Below are 26294 nucleotides of genomic sequence, written 5' to 3'. Positions count from 1 at the left end.
GTAACATTTGAAAAAAGAAAAAAGCAGATTTCTCTTTAGTTTATCAGTGTCCCGATTATGCTCCATTGGGGGGGTGAAGGGTTGACAAGCAACAACCCAGGGTAGCACTGCTGCACCATGCGCATGATGCCCTTGTACACCCATTTTATCTCAACAGCAAGTTAAGGTGGCGAGTCACGTGTTTGATCCCTAAATAGTCACGTTTCACAGAGGCCCATCCATCCCCACAAGTCCACCCTTTCAGACAGGGGCGTTGCTAGATTTGGAAAAGATCTGGGCTATGCTAATGTCGGGACTGTCTGGACTCGAGGCTAGCTAGCCTTTTGGTTGTAGCCTCTGAGCTTCTAGCTCTTTGCAACAGATATATACGTGAGATGTGTTCTAGTTATATCAGGCGTGGCATTGCTTGTCTCGTGCCAATCATTTAAAACCAGATAGACTCAGCATATTGGTGCAAGATCCATGGGGGAAGAAAGGGGAGATGTGTTCTAGTTATATCAGGTATGGCATTGCTTGTCTTGTGCCAATCATTTCAAACCAGATTGGTGCAAGATCCACGGGGGAAGAAAGGGGAGGGGGCTGTGGAGTGAGGAGTGAAAGAGAGCAAGCTAGGTGGAAAGAAAAAGAAAAACAAAGGGGGACAAAGAGTGCTTTTTAGGCGGATGAGAGGGGGGACAAGGGGAATACGATGAAAGGCGAGAGAGGTAATGATGGGTGCTAGAGAAGGGCGATGAGAAAGAGGAACAGGAGGGGCAAGTGAGAAGTGGGATGGAGGGATGAGAACGAAGGAGAAAAGAATAAGGAAAAACAGGGAGTCTAGGAGAGGGAGTAAGAAAGATTATATAAAGTGAGTTAAGAGAAAGAAAGACAGAACATAGGATGGAAGAGGAAGTCGTGGGTAAAGGGGAAGGGCGATGGGATGAGATAAGAATGCAGGTGAGAGGATTGTAGAGAAACAGATGAACGAGATGGAGGGGAAGGGAGAAGAAGGGCGGACAGGACGAGAAAGAAAGACACAGAGGCAACGAAGTGGGCCCCTGGTGGCATCGCACTACTGCGGTCCATGAACTCCCCCTCTGAGCTGGGCCCAGAGCCTCTGACTCACTGTGCCAGGGATGGTCCCTGTGCCTGGTGACCATTGGATCTGCCTCTGAATCAGGGCCGCAATAACCATAAGACAACTCTATAGAGTACTCTTCCCCAGCCAAAGCCTGGCCACGCAGCATATCAAACGGGCAGCCGTCACTACATCCAGCCCAGGGCACGCATTACAAATTAGACAACGAATCACAAAACTGACTGCCGAGACCTTCCAGAGTTCACCACACCAGAGGAGAGGCACCGAGAGGCCAAGCAGCAAATGGGTGGGAGGCCCTATGGCCGAGCACTGAGTGAGCAGAGAGGCTAGACTTCTCCCAGCGCCCCCAGAGAAGAAAGAACAATCACTGGATGGGCACTGACTGCACTGCTTTTAACACCTCGGCAAGCCCCATAGCTAAGCATCACCCACCGAAATCCGCTAATTCCGAAATTCCACCACACAAAGAGTCCAAGTACGGAATGTGCGCGGTGGCTGCAGCTGCACACTTCCGTCAATAAGAAGGCCAACCACCTACGTGTCCCATTTGATCCCCACAGCAGTAGCTATGTCGAGGCCCAGCAAAGACAAACAGTCAAGGAGGCAGGCAGTTCAGGACACATCAGCCTAAACTCTACAATGAATTTAAAACGAAACGAAAACACACAGTTGCACACCCGTTAGTTTCGGAAGCACTGACGACATAAAAAATAGTAAATCTGCCATCTCTGTCCTCCCTCTCAACCTGTCTCCCCTTCCACTCCTCACCCCTCCCTCCAGCGCCATGAAGCGGCTTACAGTGGCATAGCGCGGATTACACACACCCTTTAAATAAATACATCCATTTCCACGCAAAGGCCTGCAGACAAATGCTTAGAAACACTGGAAACAAAAAAACACTGGAAATAAAAAAACACCATCATAGCCCCCAAGCCCACAATAGCCAAGCTTACCTGTTTTAGTAAGCAGCAGCAGCAGACAGCAAACACTGCTGGACGACAGCCTCCCTCGACTCGAGTAGCAGCACCTTCTCTTCTGCAGCTAGGCCCGGGCAATGGCGATTGGCGACTCTTTCCTCGTGGCACCACCACACCGGCACATAACACTGAGTCACCTGGCAGAGGCGGATCTAACGGTCTCCTTTCTTTCTCCCTTCCAATCCTGGGCCAGTGTAGGGACGTCACGAGACGTGTCTACGTCACGGTCGTCTCTCAGGTAACACTACCTACACTGGCCCAGGATTGGAAGGGAGAAAGAAAGGAGACTGGACTCTGGAGTGACGTCCAAGACGTCCAACAGAAAGGGCCCTGTGCTGCAAAGGGCCCTCTGCTGCGTGAAAGGGGCGGGGCCTGGCACAGGGGCCCAGTCGCCATTGGTCTGCCTGGCGACCGTTAGATCCGCCTCTGCCATGGAGGAAGGAACAGAGGGAGATGCATGGGAAGCCTCCTATGAAGCGAGTCAGATACTGGACACTAGTGGCAGGAAAGAAGATCGGCCGAGAAGGGAGCACAGAAGACCGGTGAAGTATAATGACTATGTTATGCATTAAACTCTGCTGCGTTAGGGGAGGTGGGTTGAGATCTTGCATGATGCCCAGTCTCGCGAGACCTCGCTCGGCACCCGGAAGAGCCGGGTTGCGAGAGCGCGAAGCGGCATAGGAAGCGCCAGAGGACACGGAGCAGGTCGAGCTCCCAGCACTCCTCTCATGAGAAGAAATAAACATATTATAGAGACTTTATAGACTGCACCATCCAGCACAGTTAAGGGCCTGTTGACCATGGACTAAATGATATATGTTTTGTATGCCCTGCATTGCTGGTGCAAGTTCAACAATAAAGAATTAAGCTTGTTACACAAGAACTTCCCTCCCATTATTATACAAGAAAGCTGAATATAAATTGGAAGGCTTTTTACACAAAAAAAAGTGCATTATAAAATGCATCATTTTAGCCCATTATTTGTAAACGTTTATATTGTTCGGGCACCCACGTTGCACTTTGTTGCTCTCATGACCAGGACATAGTTACACAGATCAAGTTACAAAAAAAAGAATCATCAGCTGCTTTTTAGAGTACTCGATCGTTTGTACCAACACTAGATCTGAAATGTTGATGAGTTTTTTATTTAGAATGAATGATTGTGTCAAGTGCATATATGTTTAATTTTTTATACGGTTTTTGGCTTTTGCAATTCATGCACACTGTATATACAAATGTGACCTTTTGTGCAGAATTCGTGCCGTAAATGTGATGCGTCGTTCAGAATGTTTACAGTGACTATTTATAATATGCAACGGTGCAAGATGGTCACCATCTTGCTCTGCTGGCGGCTGGCAAAAAAATCCGTATCCAACATGGCAGCCACAACTGTATCCTCGAACGTTCTAGTTATTTGTACTCTCTGTCACAGACTTCAACACGCCCCCATGTCTGTCTGGCCCTGAAGAAATACGTCGGCAAATGTGTCAAGGGCGCCGTGCGCATGCGCAAAACCCTCTTTTCCGGTTGCGAACATGGCGGGCACAGAGTGAGTGAATCTCTCCGCTGCTTTAATCGGCTGACATCCTCTCATTAACGCGATTCTACCGGGACTGGTTACCCCGGCTGGTGTTTTATCAGGATCTTTCTTTTATGTCGCCCCGTTATTATAAGGGAACGTGTGGTTTGGAATTTGTCCTTTAGTTAAAGCTGCTGGGATCTCAGTGTTCGGGACTGACAAGTGGCCGGCCGCCGGCTACTTGCACGGTTGTGTGTGTGTGACTCTTGCTGGATCCCCCCAGTGTGTGCTGCCATTTTTGAATGCGGGTGTGATGCCGTTTGTGGTACAGTTGCGGTTAAAATTCCAGTCTACTTAACACCTGTTGTTGTGCAGCCAAAATTGGGAAAAGTTCCACGCACGGCTAAGAAGCCAGGCTTGCAATACAATGCATACGGTGTTTGGGCGTACAGACATGCACGGAAAAGGGACACGGTATTTTGAAGTTGACAACTCCTCCTACTAGTGTTGGTGGAGAAACCCTGTCCATGGATCTACGAACTTGCACTTTCTTTATGCTCCGAAAGCCAGTATTTATGGTAAAAAGTAAATCCGGGCCCAAGTTTATTTTGCGTATTGACTCCCGTGCTAACTCGGGTAGTTTGCTTCTGCGCGACTCAGTTAAAACGCAACATGTCCTGATTGTGTGTTCCAAAATGGAGGTATATAGTACACCTCTGCCTCCTCTCATGGTAGACTTAGTGTAGACTTCAGCAATTGTTGTTTTTTTTTTTTTTTTGTTTTTTTTTTGTTTTTTTTTTGCTTGGGACTGCTTCGGTCTGGAGCGTTGCCATGAACACCTTTATGGACACGCTTCAGCGTCTTCGGCTGTCCTGTCATGAAGGATGCCAATGCAGTGCCAGAAATTAGGGTGATGTTGGTGATTGGTCTACCTGCCGGATTCTGGAGTATTTGCAGTTTATTTTAGAAGAGTGGTTTGCAGCTTCCAGTTTAGTACTGCAGTTTAGGGTAACGTGAGTTTCCAGAGCATGTTGGAAGTGAGCAACCTACCAAAAGGTAGGTTTTTTAACCTGGCCTCAAATAAGACTGCAGATTGTTAGCTCACCTTGACACTCTTATCCTTCCATCGGTAAACAAAGTTCCGAGCTACTCGCTAGGCATACATTTACACCCCCATCAATTCCCACATGCACACATTTCTTGTATCGGGAGACCATTATTACAAGTTAGGGGCACATGCACCTTTTGGTCCCTGGCTTGTCTTTTGTAGCTTTAGCTATTGGGTGATGCTGTGGAAATCCGTTTTGGGTTTATTCTGTGTTGGCATTCATCCACGTTACGTTTGCAACTGGCTCATGTTTGAAGTGATGACGTATTGGTGAGCGGAGAGCTTCCTGGGAAGCTAGCATATAGTTACAGCTACTTTGTAGCTGTGGTTCTCATGCCTAAACAAGTTAGTACATTGGAGGGCGCGTGAAGATGTTGAATAAGGAGGGGGAACATCGTAGAGCCTCGGGCCACTGCAATTCTATGTAATATCTGTGCTGCACAAGAGTGTTGGTAGAAACAGTGGGATTGGACCGATTTTATACATTTTAGAGTTGTGCAATATAAACCGCAAGTTTTGTGACCTCAGACTAGGTTATGAGGAGTACCTGAAGCTCATTTTCCAGTTTACATTGATTGGGTGAGGACACTCGTTTTAGTTACTTTAACATGTTGTGCCTTATTTTGTTTAAACTGATGGCCCCATCCAAGTGGTCTCGGAACGCCATACAAAGTTTAAAAGGGAGGAGAATAAAGAAGCTAAAATGCTTCCAGAATAAAATGAGATTAGCAGAAGGGTTTGCCTGGTTTAGGTGTGGGAAGGTAGGTTTTGAGGGTTTTGCGAAACGTGATGTACGCTAGAGATGTTGGGTGGGACGGTGTTCCAGGTTCTGGGTACCTTTTTGTGTTGAAGTTTGTTTTCGTATGCCAATTGGCTTTCGTGGCGAAAAGTGTAGATTTTGGATGGCTTCCTTGTGTTTGTATGTGTTTCAGTTATTGTGAAGGTTTTGTGGTGAATGGCTTTGTATACCATGGAGTCATTTGAAAGCAATCCTCTGGGGGTATTGGGAGCCATGAGAGAGATGGTGTGATGTGCAAGTGTTTCAACAATTTGGTTGTTTTGGAACTTTGTGTTATTAAGCACAGACATGTTAATGTTGAGTTCTCTGGGACGCTGGCATGCTGCAGTGCCAACTAAAATTTAACTGGCCAGTTAGACAGATTCACTATTAACTAGTATGCAAAAATAGTTAAAGGCTAACTGTTGGTGCAAAGTCTTTCTAGCTGGTCATTTGAATCTTCAAAATTCTTTCCCCCTCCCCACCCCTCAACACAGAATGTAGCTTGTCCTTCCTCTATTTATTAAAAGAATTTTGAGTTAGTTTCCTTTTTTGTGTGCAGTATCAACTCTTTATACAAAACCTAAATGAAGCACCCCGTCCTACCATTAAACCTACTAAAACTCTCCATATCCAAACAAAATGACCAGTTCATCCACACACACTACCACAACACTCCAAAATTATACAGCAAAATGCACACCTTCACAACACATTCAAATGTTGTGCCTATTCACACAACCTATAGACTTGCACACTTAACACCCAACGCACCTAGATGCAAAAGCAACACACATTTTTTTTTTCCCTAAATGAAACTTGGAGACATAACGGCTAAAGCACTCTTGTGCGCTCACACTGACAAACCCTCCCCTTTTCAGATCAGAGCGCCTTTTGCCCTCTGTACATAGCAGCGTCGTGTGGTTATAAATAACATGCATACTTGTCAAAGTAAAGCTAGACCCACAATTAACTTAATTACCAGGTCACATTATGCATTAATAACAGCACAATAAGAAGGGAAGATATCACAACTTAGTTACCACAGTTCTAGGCAGCTAAAGTGGTGGCCAGATCATCGCTCATCAATAAGGCTTTTCACAGCATGTGCTGTTTTTTATGATCTATGGGATTATGCTTGCCAAGATATATGGTTTGAACCCTTTTCTATCCAGCACACAATAGCAGATGCATCATTGCTTCAAACTAAGAATCAATCTTTCATGTGCAACACTACCTTGTCCTTGGCGTCTTTCCCCTGGTTACAGAACTTTGTAGGAAGGGTATTACATTTTAAGCGAATGCAATCTCGCCAAATTCTAATACAGGGAAATTGTGCCATGCTTCTGATGAACCCCCCCTCTACATGGGGGGTTATGGCAGTTAAACCTATGCAGATGATTTTGCAAACAACCTACCAAATTCTGTTTATAATAGTTGCTTAATTTGGTGTCTCTTTAAATAGTGTTATAAAGATTCATATTTACCATAGTTACGTGTTGATTTATTTAACCGTCCTCCTATACGCCAGTGATTGAGTTGTTGCATGATATAATTTTGGAGAACATTACTTCATTGATAATGCCACAAAGCAAGTTGGTACTGGGCAGATATGTTTAGGAATACATTTGGCATGTCACTGCTGTGTACCTATAGCTAGTTTGTGTAACGTAGTGCTAATTTTGCAGCATAGTAATCAACATATAACTACTTTATTTCCCCCAAAACATTTGTAAGAGCATGTACAGTGCTCTTTTTGGTGCTGATCAATTGACTTGCCTCTCCAGGGTGCCTAGCAATACATGGCAAATATGTAGCAGCGTTGTTTCCACAGAAGTCATTGCTATAGTATTTTGGAATTTGATGACGGTTTTGTATTTCAGAGGGAAGAAGCTGCCGTCCGTTCCTGAAAGCCTTGTTAAAAAGCGAAAATCTTTTGCAGCTATGAAGGCCAGTCGAATTAAGAAGACACTGGCACTAAAAAAGGTGAGGCTCTTTAATTTGTATGAACATCTGTGAAAAATACCGCTGCCCTGTTGTTTTTCGGTTGCCTTTATGATTTTTAATCCATGTTTTGGACATGCTACGGAAAGTGCCTCTGGTTAGCTTATTTCAGAGGTCTGCAACCAATCAAGTTCCCAACAACCTCAAAGAAGCATGGGTTATGCCCCTTCTAAAAAATAAAATAAAAAAAAATTGCGACCCAAATGTTCCCACGAACTACAGACCAATCACCACTGCCCCTTTCCTTCAGAAAATTATTCTGGATCGGGTGGCTTATCTGCAAATACAGAAACACCTTGAGGATAACAAACTCCTTGGTCTTAGACATCAGGTTTCAAACCCAGACATGGAACTGAGACTGTCCTTCTAGACCTAAAGATCCAAATGGACGAGGCAAAGGACAGGGGTAAGCTCTCTATCCTCCTACTACTAGACCTTTCTGCAGCCTTTGACCTCGTCGACCATCAGATCCTTGCCAAAACATCTGATCACAGCAGCAGCTTTCCCCACAAATTCTTCTGACTGCACCAAATCTTTTTTTATCAAACAGGACTACCAGTCTTCTCCCCATCAGCTTCAGCTGACCCTACATCAATCCTATGTGGCGTCCCTCAGTGGTCGTGTGTCGCCCACATTGTATAATATAGTTACGGAGCTACTCTTTGACCGTCTGGATAACTCGGGTGTCATCTACACCAACTATACAGTTGATACCCAAGTCCTCATCCCCCTCACTGGCTGCTATGACAATGATTCCAAACTTTTTTCTACCTCATTCAGGCCTGGATGGCGACCAATGCTCTGTCTCAATGACGATAAGATGGAGCTGATGATCATGGGAACTCGGGCACGCCTGAACAAACCCGACTCGCAACTACTCCGCCTTCATCATTGATGGCAGCACTATTAGGGTTTCCAGAGAAATAAAAACATTGGGGGTCTACCTTGATTCAACTCTCTCCCTCAAACAGGTAAACTGCCTAGTATCCTCCACTGCCTACACCAACAAACTGATCTGCAGTTGTAAAGCCTACCTGTCAACAAGTAGCTACCTAATACTGGCCAGAGCTCTTGTGCTCTCCAAACTCGATTACTGTAACACCCTTTTCCTGGGCTCTTCTGAACAAAACCTAAGCAAACTCCAGGTACTTCAGAATAACTCTTTTTGAGAGCAGCACTCGGCCTCCCTAGAGCCTGCCACATCTCCCATCAGACAGAATGTCAACTGGCTACCATCCGGGATAGAATAACGTTACGCACCCTAGCCATCACTCACAAATGCCTAACCAATTCTGCCCCAAAATATCTGGCTAGTTTTGCAAACACCTTCCCACTCGTACTACCTGATCAGCCTAATCACATAATCTGATAGTACCAAGATACAAGCTAAAACAGCTGGAGGAGCCAGCTTCCCAGTCCAGGCTGCCAAAAGATGCAATTCCATTCCTTTCAGACAGGAACCCTCATTACTCACCTTCAAAGCCAATATAAAGAATTGGCTGAGCAGCAAGTCTCCTCCCGCTACCCTGCATACGTACTATTGTGTATTTAAGAACTGTAGTTAAGAATTAACTCATCTTGTGTTTTTCATATTCGTATTTGACTCTATCCCTCCTTTCTCAAGCACCGACCCAGGTTCCTTCATCGTTCTCTTTAATGTTTGAATTATGCCTGCACCTTTGTACATGCCTATAAGTTTCTCAAGCACCCAGTTACCTCAGGGTTTGGTGCGCGATACAAATACAAAAAAAACACAAATGTACAGCGCCTTTATCAACAAGCTTAGAGAACTACATAAAACTGAGAACGGCAGAAGCACATTGGGAAAAGTGCCCTTCAGTAAAAAAAAATGAACTAATTGTAGCAACTTCTAGCTATAAACAAGCTATTATACTTGCCAAAAAAGACACCTATAACAAAAGGATCGAACAAGCGGAATCTAACACACAAGAACTTTTTAAGATTCTAAAAGAATTAGAATCCCTGATTGCCCCTATTGATGTGTCACAGATGCACTATGGTACAGCAACATCCGGAAGGCACTTCTAGATAAAATAGCCCATTTACAATCTAAAATCAATGCGAAAAAAGACCTGTTACTCGCTGACCCTGATCACAAACAACTTCCTAACAAGTCACCTACCTTTGAGCCAACCTGTAAACCATTTAGTTTCTCACCCCTCTCAATTTGGGAAGTAGAAAACATCATTAGGAAACTTAAACCATCGAATTGCCAAGACGACGCTTGTCCTGCTCTGATTATCAAAGCAGCAGCTCATGAACTGGCACCATTCATTACTAATCTTATCAACGCCTCCTTCAAAACGGGAGTAGTGCCTGATAACTTAAGACGTCTGGGTCAAAAAACCCACTCTTGACCCAGCCAACCCATCTAACTATAGGCCGATAACAACTGTACCCTTCTTACTAAAGATACTAGATGGAGCATCCTGCAAATACAAGCTTATCGAGAAACAATCTTCTGGGACTAAGGCAATCCGGCTTCCGACCTGTACATGGCACGGAAACTACCCTAATAGATCTCACTACTCAGATTCAAATTTTAAAAGACAATGGCAAAATAGCACTGCTCTTATTGCTTGATCTGTCAGCAGCGTTTGACTTGGTCAACCACCAAACGCTTTGCCACCACCATCTGCAGCTCACTTTTCCGACGCAGCCACTGCCTGGATCAGCTCCTTCTTGGCTAACAGAACCATGAGGGTCTTTTCTCCTACTGACTCGGCTGAACCCTCACCAGTCCCTTGTGGTGTCCCGCAAGGCTCTTGCGTGTCCCCAACGCTCTATAATGTATTTACGTAGCCCCTTTTCGATATACTTGACTATCTGGGTGTCACGTATACTAATTATGCGGATGACACCCACATACTCATTCCTATCTCTGGCGACTATGAAACTGATAGCAAAACCCACAAGCGTGGATGGCACACCATGGACTTTGTCTCAATGACGAAAAAACAGTTGATTATCCTTGGTACACACGCTAAACTAAAAAAACTAAATACTGCTTTCAAATCGTTCAGTATTGATGGTAAGCCCATCCCTGTCTCTAATAATACTAAAACCCTTCGTATCTACCTCAATGCCACATTATCCTTCACAAAACAAACCAATGCTGTAGCGTCTTCAGCCGCCTACACATGTACACTTATTACTGCATGTAGGCCGTTTATCTCCACTCCCAACTGCATTACTCTTGCTAGAACGTTAGTCTTGTCCAAAGTAGATTATTGTAATGCCCTCTACTTGGGCACTAGCCGCAAAAATATTCACAAACTACAAGTAACTCAATAACGCCATTGGGGCAGCCCTCAACATCCCCAAGAAGTTGCATATGTCTGAGACTAGACATAATCTGCATTGGCTCCCAATAGAGCACAGAATATCCCTCCGTTCTTGCCCTTACCTACAAAGCCAGGGCTAACCTCGCACCATCCTACATCTCTAACCAACTTACCCCACACACATCTACAAGACCACTCAGAACAGCTCAAGTTAACACTGTCTATACTGAGATTTAAACTCCATAATTCAGGAGGAGTTAGTTTCCCTGTACAAGCCTCAAAGCTATGGAACACACTACCTGTTTCAATCAGGTCTGTAACCTCCTTCAACCTATTTAAACACAACACCAAACCTTGGCTTCATGACCTGGACACATTGACAGCTTAACATCCTAGAGCTTAGATTTACTGCCTACCCGCTGTAAATATTGTAAATAATATTACTATCTGTCTCACCTTCGGCCCGCTGCCTTAATTGCAACATGTATGCTTGTACCTGTAATACCTATGTATTTATTTGTAACCGCAACTATTGTAACTGTTGCCTACTGCTTGCTAATGTAAGTGTACTCTTATGTATCTTAAGAAACGTATGCGCCCGTATGCCCCTGGGCCTGGTTGCGCTTTATAAATAAACCAAATACAAATTATGACGGGGGAGTGACGCCCTCAGAGTGCAATGAATGGGAACATTGAAAGATTAAAATGCATCTGCATTTTTGCCAAGGGAGTTGGGTGGGCAGGCTGTGCCTCAGAAAAGGCTACCCATGAAGGTTGGGCATGTGGGTGGGTGCTTAGGTGGACTGGAATGCACCAGTAGAGGAGACGGTGTCCAACTAAACAGAATATTTGACATTTTGAAGCTGCATTCTAATCGCAGAGATGTTGTGCTTTGTTTTAAGTTTGGTGTATGTCGTGCCGGAGAGCGGCCGTGCCTGCGACTATAGTTCATAAGCATGGAATGCATTGGCTATAACTTAATGAATGCTTGGGTACTCTTAACTACATTCACCATTCTCCTAGAATCTACCCTCACCTGGTTATAATGCACTGGATAGATTGTACATTGATTGTATCATGCTCAAAACACGTCTCAGAGCACAGCAAGGCAAGCAAGGGGATCAAGGAAGACAAACTGTCTTACTAGGCACAGTGACATTGAGAACCCACAAGTGCAGGGGCGGGGGGGTGCAAGGGAGAGTGGAAAGTGCTGAACAGCACTGGTAGTGCAGCCAGCATGGTGGCGAGTTCAGGGTTTAAATCGCAGACAAGGCGTGTCTGTTAAGTGCAGGTAAGGGGACTGTAGTGATACAGACCCAAGTGCAACGGTTGCCAGGAGGTAGTGCGGGCGAGTGGCTGGGTGGGCACGGGCCTGAAATCAGAGGGTAGCCAGGTGCACACAGATCAACAAGGGAGAGGAAGATCGAAGGCAGAAGCAATGGGGGAAGGTCTTAAGGTGCTTCTGGAACCAGAGCTGGTTCTTAATTTTCAGAGAGGCTGTTCCAGGGGGAGGGAGGGCCCCAGGTGTGGAAGGCGATCTACCCCCAACATGTTGCTTGGAGAAGAGTTTGAGTGGGAATGTATTTACGGGGGGAAGAGTTGAAGGTATTTTGGACCAAGTCCCCAGAATGCCATGTGGACAATGCAGAGGGTCTTAAATGTAACCCTTGCAGCCATGGGAGCAAAGGAAGAGATTTCACGACTGGAGAGATGCGATCCCAGGGCTTAAGGTCAAGGACAAGTATCGCAGTCCTGTTCTGGATGAGTTGCAGGTGGCGGAGAGTAGAAGCAGGCAGATCTAGAAAGAGGCTGTTGCAGTAGTCAAGCCTAGAGTGCTAGAGACGGTAAGCTTCTTGGGCAAGGAGAGGAAAGGAAGAAAACCTCCGAGGAGATGCAGTTGGTAGTTTGATTGGGGGGGTGTGGAGTCATAGATGACACCAGAGTTCTTGGCCTCATAGGTGGGAGCAGGAAGAGGGCCAGTGGAGGCTGTCCAGAGAGTGACCGGGAAGAAGGGTGCAGGTGTGCCGATGAGGAGAATGTCTTACTGGCATTTAAGGCAGAGATTATTGGCGGCACACCACTCATGGATGGCTGACAGTCTGAGATGAGGGTCGGAGAAGAGGTGGCCTAGGGAAGTCTGGAAACGAGCTGTCATCCGCATAGCACTGAAAGTTGGAACAGAGCGGCAATGACCCCTGGGTAACACCACAAGTAGAGTGAGATGGAGGAAAGGAAGGACCCAAGTTGGACCTGAAGAGGTCGGCCAGGGCCTGATTGGTGATACCCAGGTTATCACAGAGACTGGCATGGTTGACCGTGTCAAAGGTAGAAGAGAGATGGAGTAGGATGAGTAAAGAAGGGATGTTGGGGTTGTTGAGGAGAGCAGTTTCTGTGCTTCTGACAGCTCTGAAGCCAGACTGATGGTCATGGAGACAGCCAACTGTCACTGTGAAGATTAAGAGCTAGCTTTTCCAAGAGTTTGTCCTGGAAAGTAGTGATGGAAATCGGGTGGTAATTGGCAGGGCAAGATGGGTCGGCTTTGGGTTTTTTGAGGGTGCGCAAGAGTGCTTCAGAGGGGAAGGCTCCAGAGGCGATGGAATAGTTGCAGAAGTCTGCGAAAGCTGGAGCAAGGGTGTCAATGTGGTCCTTGGTGGTTTTGGAAGAACAGGTAAGAACCTGTTTTGAAGAGACTTGCATAGATCGTCAGGTGAGAACAGAGGAAAAGATGAGAAGGAGAGAGGAAAGGCGGCTGCAGGGGGCCAGACTTATGAGAGCGAGATGGGGGTGGGTGGACAAGATGTCCTGTTTTTTTTTTTTTTTTGTTGTTGAAGAAATTAGGCCATGTCTGTGCAAAGGGACTAGGTGACGGGAGAGGTAGACTGCAGCAGGGTTAGCTACCTCCTTGTCGATGAGTTTGGTCGAGTTGTTAGATGCCGCAGAGACGCAGGCTTCGATATGGGCTCTCTTGTTGTTGCGGACAAGGAGCCAGTAATGTCTATGGAGCAGGAGAGGCCAATTTGTTAGGGGATGCACTAGAAGCCCACCATTTCCTTTCAGCCACCCTACACTTGGTTTAAGGGTAACTAGGGCAGAATCGTACCAAGAGTTACTTAGCTTTGGGTTTCAAGCGGATCCTAATGATGGGCAAGAACGTAAAGAGAGTGTGAAAAGGGATGTCAGGATGGGAGTCAGCCAGAGGTTGGGGAAGAGAAAGTGGTAGCGAAAGCCTCAACTGACACGTCTGTCATGGGTCAGGTGACTGAGAAGGTAGGTGGAAGGATTGGAGTTGGCTTGGCGTGAGGGGTAGCGAGGGAGAGCAAGTGCATACTTTCTTGCTACTTACTACTGTTTTTCTAAGCGTGACACAAGGCTACCTGCACACTTCAAAACATGGGCTAACCGATCAGTAAGCACGATATGTGAGCCTTGCCAGTAGATTTGTGGCTAGCTACATCGAGCCCAGCTAAGTCTGAAAATCGCTGCCCACCCTCAAAATAAACTAGTGCAACACTTTGCCTGCCCCAGGAGACCTCCAAGTGAAACAATTGCTACACAAGGAGCACAAACAGTGGCTGTCTAGAGCGCTCCGTTATTAGCAGCTGATATATTAGCAGCTGATATATTAGCAGCTTATAGAAGTGTACTAGTAACAAAACGCGGAAGGGTTTTACCAGAGCACAATAATGGCGGTATTCTCTGCCCATGCCACCATACCTTGGTGTAGATCTAGGGTGTGATGTTGGGGCAAACCGGTTCAGAGCTGCCCTAACGACCTGTCCTTTGCCCTTTTGTCAGCTGCCTTGTGAAAACTGCCCTGATGAAGTCGATAAAGAGCCCATTCCGGTCACGTGGGGGCTGCCAGTGTATCGGCAAGGGGTAAAGTAGGAGTGGGTCATGGCAGGGAGTACAGCGAGGGATGCGGGGGGGGGACAAAACGAGAGGAAAGGGGTGCTCTAGCTCTCTATCAGGAGCAGAGATGACTTGTGGTTCCATGAACCTGCATCCCCATTATCGAGTGTTAATGCTGCTCCCTGTGGCACAGAGAAGCCGGTGGCTTGCTCAGGCAGTGCTATTTGCCCATGCCGCCTATCCCAGGTGTTGCTGGATGTCACTCCTGCTGCACAGCCTGTCCGCACCTGCTGTGGATGTCTGCTAGAGAGGAGTACGGTCAGAGCTTGTGCAGGGGAACTGTGCAAGGTTGGCCCGAGTGCTCATAGAGCATAACGGCACTGCACACAGTCTGCAGTGAGGGGACTCAAAAGGAGGGCTTTCCCAGCCAACCATGACTGAGTGGGGCCAGCAGATAGTACATCTACAATGAATTGCCAATCTGGCTGGGACAGTCGTTTGCTTCACCGAGGCCCTGAACTGCTGCAGTGAACAGGGATTCCAATGCGTGGGAAAGTGATGTCTGCTGCGTGCCTACAGTAGCGCAGGCTCGGAGAAGGGATGCAACTGAAATGTGTGCATGGTGGTGTCTGAGGGACACATCACTGTGCAATTGAGTGGGCATATAATTGTATGCTGAGGGCCATTCTAATGACCAGATAAAGTAGATTTCTGGCTTGTCGGAACGTTCATACACCCCTGGAAGTTTTATTCATAAATGTCTTACAAGAACGGTTAGCAGTCCAGTTGCAGGGTCTCTTCGTGTTTTCAAAACGGGCCAGGGACTGGACTAAAAGATAGGCAACTGTCCGGTTGCCACTATGACCATGTGCCTACAATGTGTCAATGGGGACCGTTTTGTACAATGAGTACATTGGAGCCTTGGACTGGCTTGTGAATGTGCCATGCTTGGTGTTGTATAACAAAGCATGTCTATCCATGTATAAGTTGTAATTAAAGGAATTGCACTCCAAGTAGTTATATTACTGGTTGCTTTTCCCCATTCAGCTAAACACCCCACGTGCCCTTCCTGCTTTTCTGGAATTCATCTGATAGAAGGGTGATGGCAAGCACAAGTAAAAAGTGCACAAAGCATTAGCAGACCGTTTCATTGCTATAATTTGTGGTCCACCATATACTGCTTTTCTGAGAATATTGTAATGCTCACTGGTCTTTCATTAGCTAGCTGCAGGGGAGGGGTTAGTAAGATGGGCAGCATTGTCAGCACTTTGCCTCCATCAAACCTGCTCCCTGGACTGATAACCACACCTAAAACCGGACTCCCCCCGCAACGCAGCCCATCAACGCGAGACATACCCGTAAATTACCCAAGGAACTACTAAAACCCAAAATTCTTGCCTGCCTGGACCAGACACCGCTGACGAATATACTTTAGGCAGTTCTTCACTTACCGAACCCTAACAAAGAGCCAGTCCAATCCCTGTGAAGGGTGAAGTCTAGCGCTCCAAAGAACTTTTGGTGCTGACGCCTGCGATCTTGCGGTAGAGTGAAAACATGGTTTCTTGCAAGGGCTGTAGTGACTCAGGGCGGTGGGTGAAGAATAAGTTCCCACTATCGAGGGCGGTCAGTAGCACAGGCTACCTCTAAGTTAGTGGCCCTCAGGGGACACGTGCGTAAAAATGGATGCGCCAGGGGCTACCAGTAAGGGTTGCAAGTATCACAGATCCAAGGCGCGCGTCTAGTCCACTTCGGTTGCAGGTTCAAATTCTGTAATGTGCCGTTCTGTGGCTCAGTTCCCGGGATGGTTTGTAGCAGGACCGTGAATTATCCTCTCCTGGTGAAGGGATCAGCTCGATTTCACTGCAGCTTGTCTCGGGGCACAGCAGCAGCGCACCCTCTAAGTTGGTCACCCCGGCTGGGTGACGCGGTGACCGCGTGCACTCTGGTTCAGGCATAATCTCCTAATTCCAGACGTAGGGCACCGAGGTGTATGAAACTCGGCTGGAGAGTGCCTTATACCCAGTGCTTACGATCTCCAGTCTCAAGAGTCAACTCAAGGTGGCAGAGGTTCCAGAGCAAAGGTCCTGTGCAAGCTGGTCAGTTCACTTGTTGGCCCAGGAACACTTTGAGAAGGCTTGCTTTCAGGTTCAGATGCCGTGAATAGTTGGTCCCACTATTCAAATGGGTCGAAGTGCCTTTGCAAACATAAGTTCGATCAGAGGCAGAGAGGGGTCCTGCAGGACAACCTCTGGCTCGGGGTTCCAAACCTTCCAGCGAGAGTCACCAGCAGTTCCTCTGCTTCTTGGTTTTAGGATGCTTGGATCCTATCATAGGTTAAGTGAGAGCTCGATCGACCTGGTATGGGTATTTGGACCCTTCTCTTATCCAGAATTGCCTTTGCACCATAACTAAGAGGACCCAATGAGAGACCTGCTCACATAAGCCAGGCGTGGACCAATCACGGTCCACAGTGGTCCCAGTCATTCCCAGCACACCACACTCTCTGGCACCCTCTGTGTATTGGAACTAGACCGTCCAGCCCACATCCTGGAAGCGCATTCACAGGGCATGCAGAAGCCTGCGAAAGCTTGGCGTTTTGCAGGAGAATGCATGACCGAATGACTGTCCCAGGTTTGCTCAACCTGGGTAAGGCAAAAGGACAAGATGGCCAAAGGACAGAACAAAGGACTTTGTGTAATGGTCATTTTGGGGCCAAGCCACTGTCCAGGGCCAAACTCGCTGAATGCAATATGGACCGAAAGCAAGGGTTAAAAATGTATGAAAAAATAACAGCTGCCACCAGCTCTGTCCAAGGCACATTTGTACTTCTACCGAACATCCTTTGAGGGTTCTAGGGCCTTAAAAACGAGACCGACCCCAGAGCACTGTACTGTGAGGTACTTTGGGCACTGGTAAAAAGGATTGCAACAAAGCGAAAGGCTATGGGAAACTTAAGTCTCCCAGTACTGACTGTTTTAAGGGCATGTCAGTTGCACCGGAACAGCTGGAGAGAAAAACCCTCCCCGTCCAACAGGCATTTAGTGCCACTGCTAAATCCTACTTAAAGGTTATTGCTACCAAAGCCGGCAACACCAGGCTAAATGAAGCTTCCTCTAACAGACAGCTAATCCTCAAGGAACTACCCCACCCCCCCTCCCACCCACCACCACCAATTTCCTGAGCCTGGTGCTCCTCAGTACAATCCGCATTTGAATAATAAAATCCAAAACTTCAGAGGGAATACAATACTCAAAGCTCTGCTCACTACCGCCAAAACAGGCCCCTGCCTCCCTCCCCAACACCACCTCCATTCTGCTTCTCCCTGTTGTACCAGCTGAGGTACTCGCCACCATCCAACAACTCGGCGTCCAATTGCTCAGGCCATATTTGCCCTGCTAGCATCAAGCTGTGTGCTGACCCTTGCTCCCACCATTGCCAAGTGTATAAGCCCACTCAGTGCCCACCCCATCAAAGAACCGTGGGGCACACTTCTCCTGGATAAACCCACCACTAATGTCCTATCATGAGTCCCCTTCCTCCTGAAAATTCTGGACCGCACTGCCTACACCCAATTGCAAACCTACCTAGAAGGCCATAATCTTCTCAGTTCTCCCCAATCCAGCTTTAGGCCTAGACGCAGCACTGAATCGGCCCTCAGCTTGATCAAATTCGTGACACAGGACCTTGACATCCTCCTCCTGGACCTCTCGGCTGCTTTTGACCTAGTTTATCACAATATCCTATATCATCTCACTGCCACTTTCAACCTTTCCACCGAAGCGGCTGTCTGGATCAAATCCTTCTGGAGCGACAGATCTTCTGGGGGTCTTAGTTGGGGCTGAAGCAACCAATCCCATTCTCCTGTGGAGTCCCTTAAGGTTCCTGCCTACACTGTAAAATATGTACGCTAAAGCCCTTTTTGTTCCCCTGGTCAGCACATACCATCAACACGTTACCGATGATACGCAGGTTCTCCTGAAACTCACCAGCAATCATGAATTGGATTCTGCAAACATCAAACGGATTTACAGCATCATTCTGGCTTGGATGGCTAACCCCCACCTTTGCCTGAATGATGACAAAACGAAGCTCCTCATTGTAGGGTCTCCAAACCCTCTGAAACATCTTGATCCTGCATTTAACTCCTTTTGCATTGACTGAAATAACGCTCCTGTTTTGACACATCAAAACATTGGGAGTTTATCTCCACTCTGAGCTAAATATGCACAAACCTGTTAAGGCTGTCGCCTCATCTGCAGCCTTCTCGACCAAACGTATGAACCTTTCCAGGAAATTCCTCACCTCCCCCACCCCCCAAAACAACTGCCCCATGCAGGGCCATCGTTGGCAGCCATCCTTGAAGGTACTGCCACCAAAGATAATGCCCGGAGTGCAGTCTGGGGTTTGAAACATTCCGACCATATCTCGCTAGTAAGACGCGAAGCACATTAACTACCAATCAAGGCGCGCATGCAGTTCAAAATCCTCACCCATCGCTGTCTCCTAACACAGCCCTTCCACCTCACCCATCGCAAGAAACCCCAACCCTCGCCTCCTGCAGTCATCCGCTGCCGCCTCCCTGTTCACCCAGAGATATACCATAAAACGGGCCGGAGGGATCAGCTTTACTGTCATTGCCCCCTCTCTGGAATGCCCCGTCCACCCCGTACCCAAGAGGAAGTCTCCTATCTGATATTCCGAAAAAGTAAAAACAGCTTTATTCAACAAATGCCTAACATCATTCCACCTGTTGTCTCTCTGCTACAATGTCTGTAGTCATAACTGACCTGAAGTGACCTAATGTAACTGTCACCACATTTTAAGAAATCCTCTCCTCACCTTGACTACTCTGTAACCCACAGTCACAATGTACTTACTGTAATGCAATCCTCTCTAGTGCCGGGATGCCTTCGGGTCTGGGCGCTACCAACAAATGAAATTTTTTTTATTTGTCAAGTGTGGGAGTCGCTCTAAAAATAAAGTCCAAAATTACATATTCTCTGGGTTGGTTCCCTCACAGCGGGGTCTAAAACCATGGTTTAGCTCACTGCCTTTCATAGAGGAGAAATATCAGTTTGCTTATCCGTTTCACCCGAAGTTCTTAAAGGTAATACAGAGGTCCCCCTCTTGCTCTGTGCCTATAGTGGCAATGTTTTACCCCACGGACTGCCAATAAGGTAGGAATGTGTCTGGGATTGCTGTTGGTACTCTTTTTCAGAGTGGCATTTTAGGATGGGCTGTACTTGTAGAAGGAACCAGACTGATATGCAAATGTGTATTTCTCCTCTGGTAAAGCCTTGTACTGAAACTTAACCTTCCCACAGAACAGGCTATTCAAGCCAGGGTCATTCTCTGTATAGGGTGTTAAAAATACCTCCCAAGTATATTGTATTTTCATTTGGTGTTGGGCCTCCGTGCTCCTTGTGTCTTGGGGAGGTGCTGCACAGTAACAAATGGCCTGTGGCCATTATAACGAGGGTCATCAAGTTCTCTTTAAGCTCAGGCTTGTAAATGTATCAACTTTTACTGTTTATGGGTTGCCTAACATACTTTTCATCTTGTTTGGAAAGGGTAGTGGGTGGAGTTTCTCCATCCTGGCAGGTAACAAAAACCAGCCACGTTAGGTGAAGCATCCAACTAGGTTACACACGTTATGGTGTTCATGATGTAGTTAAATGGATTGGGTAAGACTAGTGTTTGGGGGCATTGGAAAAGGGGCTGTCACATGGGAGTGGGCGGAAAGGCAATTCGCAAAACAAGTCGGTCTGACTTTGTAAATGGTAGGATCCTGCAGGGTGGGAAGGCTTCCAACACAAATTCCTGTTTACAGATCCAGGCCTACTGGTTTGCCAATGCCAATTGTGTCGATTGTTTAGCTCTTTGAAAGGGTAGGATTGGTTAACCTTGCCATTCTACATTTTTTGTGAACTTGTGAAAGATGACCTCTAGACAGGAAAAGCTAAACCATATTCTGGCCACCTGTTCCAAGTACGACATTGGGCTCCCCATGACCACAAATACAATACATTATTCTTGCACATTTATTTCTTTGTGCACATTACACATTAATACAGTGATCTGCCTAGCTGTTTGGTGGCAGTGCGGTCACCCTACTTTTGGAGCAAATAAAACTAGTTTGTAATCCCGCCCATGAAGGGCAGCTCCAATTAAAGCTGGTGGTGTGCTTCATGCTACTGTGCTGATCACTAATGTTGAAATTTGGTTAATCGGACATGCCAGTTATACATGTCGAACAGTTGCTATCTGATTGCTCTCCAGTTTGGTGTCTAATGGTCTTGCCACCCGAGCATAAAGTGCTATGGAGTCGTTCACTTGGCAGTGCATAAAGCACTAGGATCACCACATATTCGAAGATTACCTTGCATAGTTTCCCACAAGTGTAAATCCTTCAGTAGCAAATGTGATGCATGCATGTAATTGTCTGAGATTCATAATTGGTAAGTGAAATGAAGACTTGATTAACGTATGCTTAAAAGCAGCTTGTGGTATTTATTGATCTTCATGTAAGTAGGGACTTTCTGATGAGCTACTAAATGCAATACGCGTATGTAACTTGTGTGTGTGAAATACAAACTACAACTTCCGTTACATTGTCCTTTGTATTTAAACATGGCATCCAATTTCAGCTTCGCAAATCAAAGAGGAAGCTCATTTACAAGAGAGCAGAGTATTACCACAAGGAGTACAGACAAATGTACAGAAGTGAAATTCGAATGAACAGAATGGCTCGCAAGGCTGGAAATTACTATGTGCCCGCTCAACCAAAACTCGCTTTTGTTATCAGAATCCGAGGGTAAGCAATAGTATGAAACTAATGTGCTTATATGGAGAGATATATTGGGTTCTGTTTCGATGTCTGTTTTTGTAACGATTATAAAGCCTTTTTAATATGCAGTCCCCCAAAACAAGCTTTTTGACCAAAGATTTTGATGTGATGTCATAAAAAGGTGCATATCTGTGTGCCTTCACTCTTGTCTGAATTTGTCTGTTCGCAAGTAGGACATACTTATTGGGTGATTTAGTACTTGCGCAGGGATCAAAATAAAGATGTAATGTATTGTCCAGTAAGCAGAAGCTTCCTCTGATCTCCACTTAGACTACCTAGAAAGGTTTGCATAATGCCAGCTTTTATGTTTTGGTGTAGTTTTTATGTTGCTTCATAAAATAGAAATTAAAAAACATGAAACCAGCCTTGGGTACTTTGGAGTAAGCACGTGTAAACGTTTGTCACTAGTGCCCATAACAAGTGGCTGTGAAGAGTTAAAGGGTTTCATGAAAGTTCTTAATACCTTTGTCTTGCCATGGGCCACTTGTCTGTCAATGGGTGAAAAGCTGTGCTGGAGATCAGTTTCCTCACTTTATTGCAGAGTTAAGTCACTTTGCCACACAGTAACTATAAAATACCAGAAAGTTAGATGTTTATGGGAAAAAGAATTAAAATAACGGTAGCAGATGGAAAAAATAATTAAAATAACGGCAGCATCAGTGATGAATTTTCAACAATGGCACGTGACGTTAATCAAGATGCCAGGATAGCTAGCTTCCATTTTGAACACACAGACCACGTCTTCTCTGACCCAACCTCCAAAGTCTGCCTGAAGTGCCTGTGGTGAAGAGGGCTTGAACCTCAACATCACGTGTCGTTCTTTGTTAATCAATTGGAAATGCCCTTGTTTGTTTTGCTTCATAGTATGCTGGAAACGTCTTTCACTGTGCCAATTCCAAACTGTAATTCTCCTGATTGTGTGCATACATGTTAAGCCAGATGTTTTTGCTCTTTCCAGTATCAATGGAGTTAGTCCTAAGGTGCGTAAAGTCTTGCAGCTTCTTCGTCTGCGACAGATTTTCAATGGAACTTTTGTGAAGCTCAATAAGGCCTCCATCAATATGCTGAAGATTGTGGAACCCTACATTGCATGGGGGTATGTGAATTTGTTTCTTGCTAACTTTTAAAAACACCCATGCTTAAGTTAAATTGAACCCTTGACCACAAGTAGATCTTAGGAATGGTGGGGTTGGTGTTTCTGTAAAATATTCCGAATACTGTCACATGTGTCCTTCACTCCTAGCATGTAGAGGTCAGACATGAAATGGAATCCTTGGTTGACTTGACCCTGGATGAATTTGACTGGTTGAAGTGGTTGGCCGGTGGTAGTGGTGCCTTTTAGGGTAATCTTGGATAAAACATATTTGAAGAATTTTGACATTTTTTCTTATCCGATTAGCTAAATGACAATGCAAGCAAACCGCACAGGAGGAAATATATTTGGTAAGAAGGGGAAACCATGGTTATCGTAACTTGCTTGGACATTGGGGGTTCTCAAGAATGCTCAGTGGCAGCAAATGTTGGGGGCCCTTGGATCTAGGAATACTCATTCCAGGAAAATGTTATCACAAGCCAAGGGTGAAAGGGCTAAGTTGATCGTAAACTAAAAGAAACCTGCGAGACTTGGCTAAAAACCGGTGATGAAATGGGCCCTTGTGGTGCACTAGTAGATCAAACCCAGAGCTACAGTGGCCTGTGGATTTCTTACGAGCTGATGGTTGAGGCTATAGTGAAATTAAAAAGTTAGTGAGCACCAGGTTCAAATGGATTGGCCAACCTGGTTCCTAAAAATTGCCAGAGGCATGGGCAACAATTCCTCTGGTACAGATTTAAGAAAATCCTTTGGCTCTGCTACAACCCACAACATAAGGATTTTAGACCGGTTATCGAAGGGGTAAAGTTAGACCACCCTTATATGTAACTTTTGTGGACTTAGAATCCGTGAAAAACTGGCAAAAGCTACAGAAGAGGGGATGGTGCAGAATGGCTGGTGTAGGCTATACTGCTGCTGCATAATAACTCCAAGAGTTTGCCTGGATAACGAGGGGCGGATGTGGTGGGCATGTCTGGACTGATAGTTATTTGTAGGGGAGTCGGGCAAGGCTGTGTGCTGGCTCACTTGCGGTTTAATCTCTGCCAGCAAGCGGGCAGATAGGTCTGTCTGGTAAAGTTGAATTGCCCGCCCAAAATGGGACATATTGGAAGCACTGCGTTTGACCACATGTACAGTGGTATAAGACATGTTTGAAAACGAACTTGTGATAACATCACCAAGACAACACACACGCTTCTAACAGGGAAAATTGTATAAGACGGAAATTACATCCAAACTGGCCAGGGTGGCAACATCACCAAAACGAGGACACTCCTATTAACACTCCTCATGAGCCTTTAAGACAGCAGGTTGTACAATCCAGGTTGTACAATCCAGGTTATTTTAAATCTCTATAGTGCAATAACCCCATATTATATGGGCCTAAAGCTTTTATCTGTGAGGGACCTTGGTTGGATCGTTTGTAGGGCATGTTCTGGTGCAAGGCCTTTAATCTAGCAGTCACAACTAAGAGTTGAGCTAGGGATCATGTTAAGCACCCAACTGCTTAAGGGTGTGGCAATTATACGTGAAGTCCACAATGACCCCATTATGTCCCTTATTAAATGATCTGAGGCACAATGACGAACGGGATGTTGGTGGCCAAGGGAGTTTTAAATAAAGATTTCTTTCCAACTATTAACTGGATACCATGGCCAGAATTCTGGACTTTGAATTTAGTAAAGGCCTCTCTCTTTAGCAACGTTAACCTGTGGGATTGAACTAAAAACGACACCCATTTGTCCAGTAGCGCAGGTTACACACATCCATGTAAATACAAACTGAGCCCCGCTGTATTAAATGTTTTGCTAGTGCTTGGAACTAATCGGCTTCCACTATTAACAATCGGAGGGTCGCATTTGGGAATTCCGAAGCAGGAGGATATGTTTATGTAAGCTAACAGACCTTTTGTAAACAGCGAAGCACTTTTTGACAAAGTGTAAGGTACTTTGCTCGGTGTACATGTGTTAGGAGACGGAGTGTACAATTACGATCAATCGAATCAAGAGCCCTTTTGGGTATCGTGGCATTTTACTGGGTTTGGAAATCTGTTGGAAAGTTATGGAAATTGCTTGAACCTGTAAAAGTAGGAAACTGAACGAAAGGACAGAGGGAGTGGTTTAGAAATAGACTGAAACTCAATGGATAAGTTTGGAATTGTGTAATACGTATAAATATGAATTGTCGGTTTGGGAAACCTGGTTTTTCAACTATTTTATTTGGATATTCGTATTACTTAAATGGTTCACATGTTTGGTAAGAATACTTATAACCGTTTCCCTATTTAGCATAGTAATGTGATGCCACGTTAGTGTTGTGACTCGATTTAACTAAATTGTTCTATTTAATTTTATTCTCTTGAACTGTAAACATAACGAACGCTAAATTATTTTGTATTGAGTTAATCTCCTTTGTCCGTTGAGAACCCCCCCCGTTCACCAGGCTTCCTGCTTTTTTGGCACTTAACACAGTAACAGGTGTACCACTTGATTGCCTGAAATAAATCTGAGGTGCTGTTGTGGGGTATCCTCCTGAATTCTAGAAAGTTGCAAAATTGACTGCAAGGCCCTTTATAATTAATTGCATGGATCATTCTCTCCTCCTTTTGTGCAGGACTTTTTAACTGTTATTCCCCAGCAGTAGTGCAGCTCTAGATATTGGTCACTCTGTAGTGCAGCATCAAATGTTGGGTTTAGTACCTCCATTTGTTGCAAACTTAATGTGCTCCATTTATAAAATGGTGACAATTACCCTTTACTTATTGCTTGAGGACTGGGCAAGGCTGCCCATCTCTCTGCTTTTGTTTTAGACTGGTTTCTTAGACGTTTGCTGTTGGTTTAGATTGCTCTCCTTTTTTTCTGTGCTCCGGTTCCAGCATGGCCTAGACACTTCTGCGTTATTGTAGTCCCACAAGACAATGGCTATGCTACTGCAGTATTTCTGACCCATTTCCCAAGAGTCGTCAATGTAGTTACTGTTCTGTAATCCAGCCCTTTCCCGTGGGATGCTGTGATGAATATGGTTCCAGATTGTATGCAGTTGTGAGCAAAATATGTTGAATTGTGCGAAAAGCTCCTTTGCCTTAATGAGGTTGACTTTGTTTTTAGGTATCCTAACCTGAAGTCTGTACGTGAGCTGATCTACAAGAGGGGTTACCTGAAGATTAAAAAACAGCGCATTCCCATGACTGACAACTCTCTAATTGAGAACCAGCTTGGTAAGCATCCATGCATGCATGGTGGGTTTAAAACGGTCTTCTTAATGCAGACCTCCCACTTCGTGGACGTTAGCCGAGGAGAGGGAATGAGGAAGAGAAAAGGAGTGTCTTGAGGGGACCCAGTCAATTCATCTGAAACATTAGTGGTACATTTCACCCTGACACTGAAAAACACATTAAATATATAAAGGGTGAGGTGTTAAAATGTGTTGGGATGTGATTGGTGTTATAACGGTGGCAAATCAGGCGGGAGCCCAAATTAAAATAGTTCGAAGTTCGGTAAAATCGCATATAGCCGGCTTGAGAAGCTTTTCGGAACTTGGTGAGATGATCTGGCTCAAGTCTGAGAAGGGCTGGGAGGCACTTCAGGAGGAGAAATGTACACCCCTCTCTGCTTTGAAAAGTCTGAGCTAGAGCAGGGAGGTATTTAGGGAGGGAGAGTTTATGTAGCTGGGTCCCAGGCCCCAGAAGGCCTTGTGGATGATGCATAGGGCCTTGAACTCGATCCTCGCAGCGACC

At 45.7% G+C, this 26294-nt stretch overlaps 1 protein-coding gene across 1 annotated transcript in view; it reads left to right on the top strand.

Annotated features, from left to right (window-relative positions):
• Positions 1 to 3488: 3488 nt before the first annotated feature.
• RPL7 (ribosomal protein L7) overlaps positions 3489 to 26294 on the top strand; it is a 46316-nt gene continuing 23510 nt past the window's right edge. The window contains exons 1-5 of the mRNA XM_069621211.1: positions 3489 to 3604; positions 7344 to 7446; positions 21266 to 21432; positions 22424 to 22561; positions 25666 to 25775. Coding sequence (XP_069477312.1) covers positions 3591 to 3604; positions 7344 to 7446; positions 21266 to 21432; positions 22424 to 22561; positions 25666 to 25775 — 532 coding nt within the window. The 5' untranslated portion in view covers positions 3489 to 3590. The remainder of the gene's footprint in view (positions 3605 to 7343; positions 7447 to 21265; positions 21433 to 22423; positions 22562 to 25665; positions 25776 to 26294) is intronic.

This window comes from Ambystoma mexicanum, chromosome 5q, assembly GCF_040938575.1.
Source record: "Ambystoma mexicanum isolate Mex_15411 chromosome 5q, UKY_AmexF1_1, whole genome shotgun sequence".
Taxonomy (NCBI): Eukaryota; Metazoa; Chordata; class Amphibia; order Caudata; family Ambystomatidae; genus Ambystoma; species Ambystoma mexicanum.
This window is presented reverse-complemented; position numbering and strand designations above follow the sequence as displayed.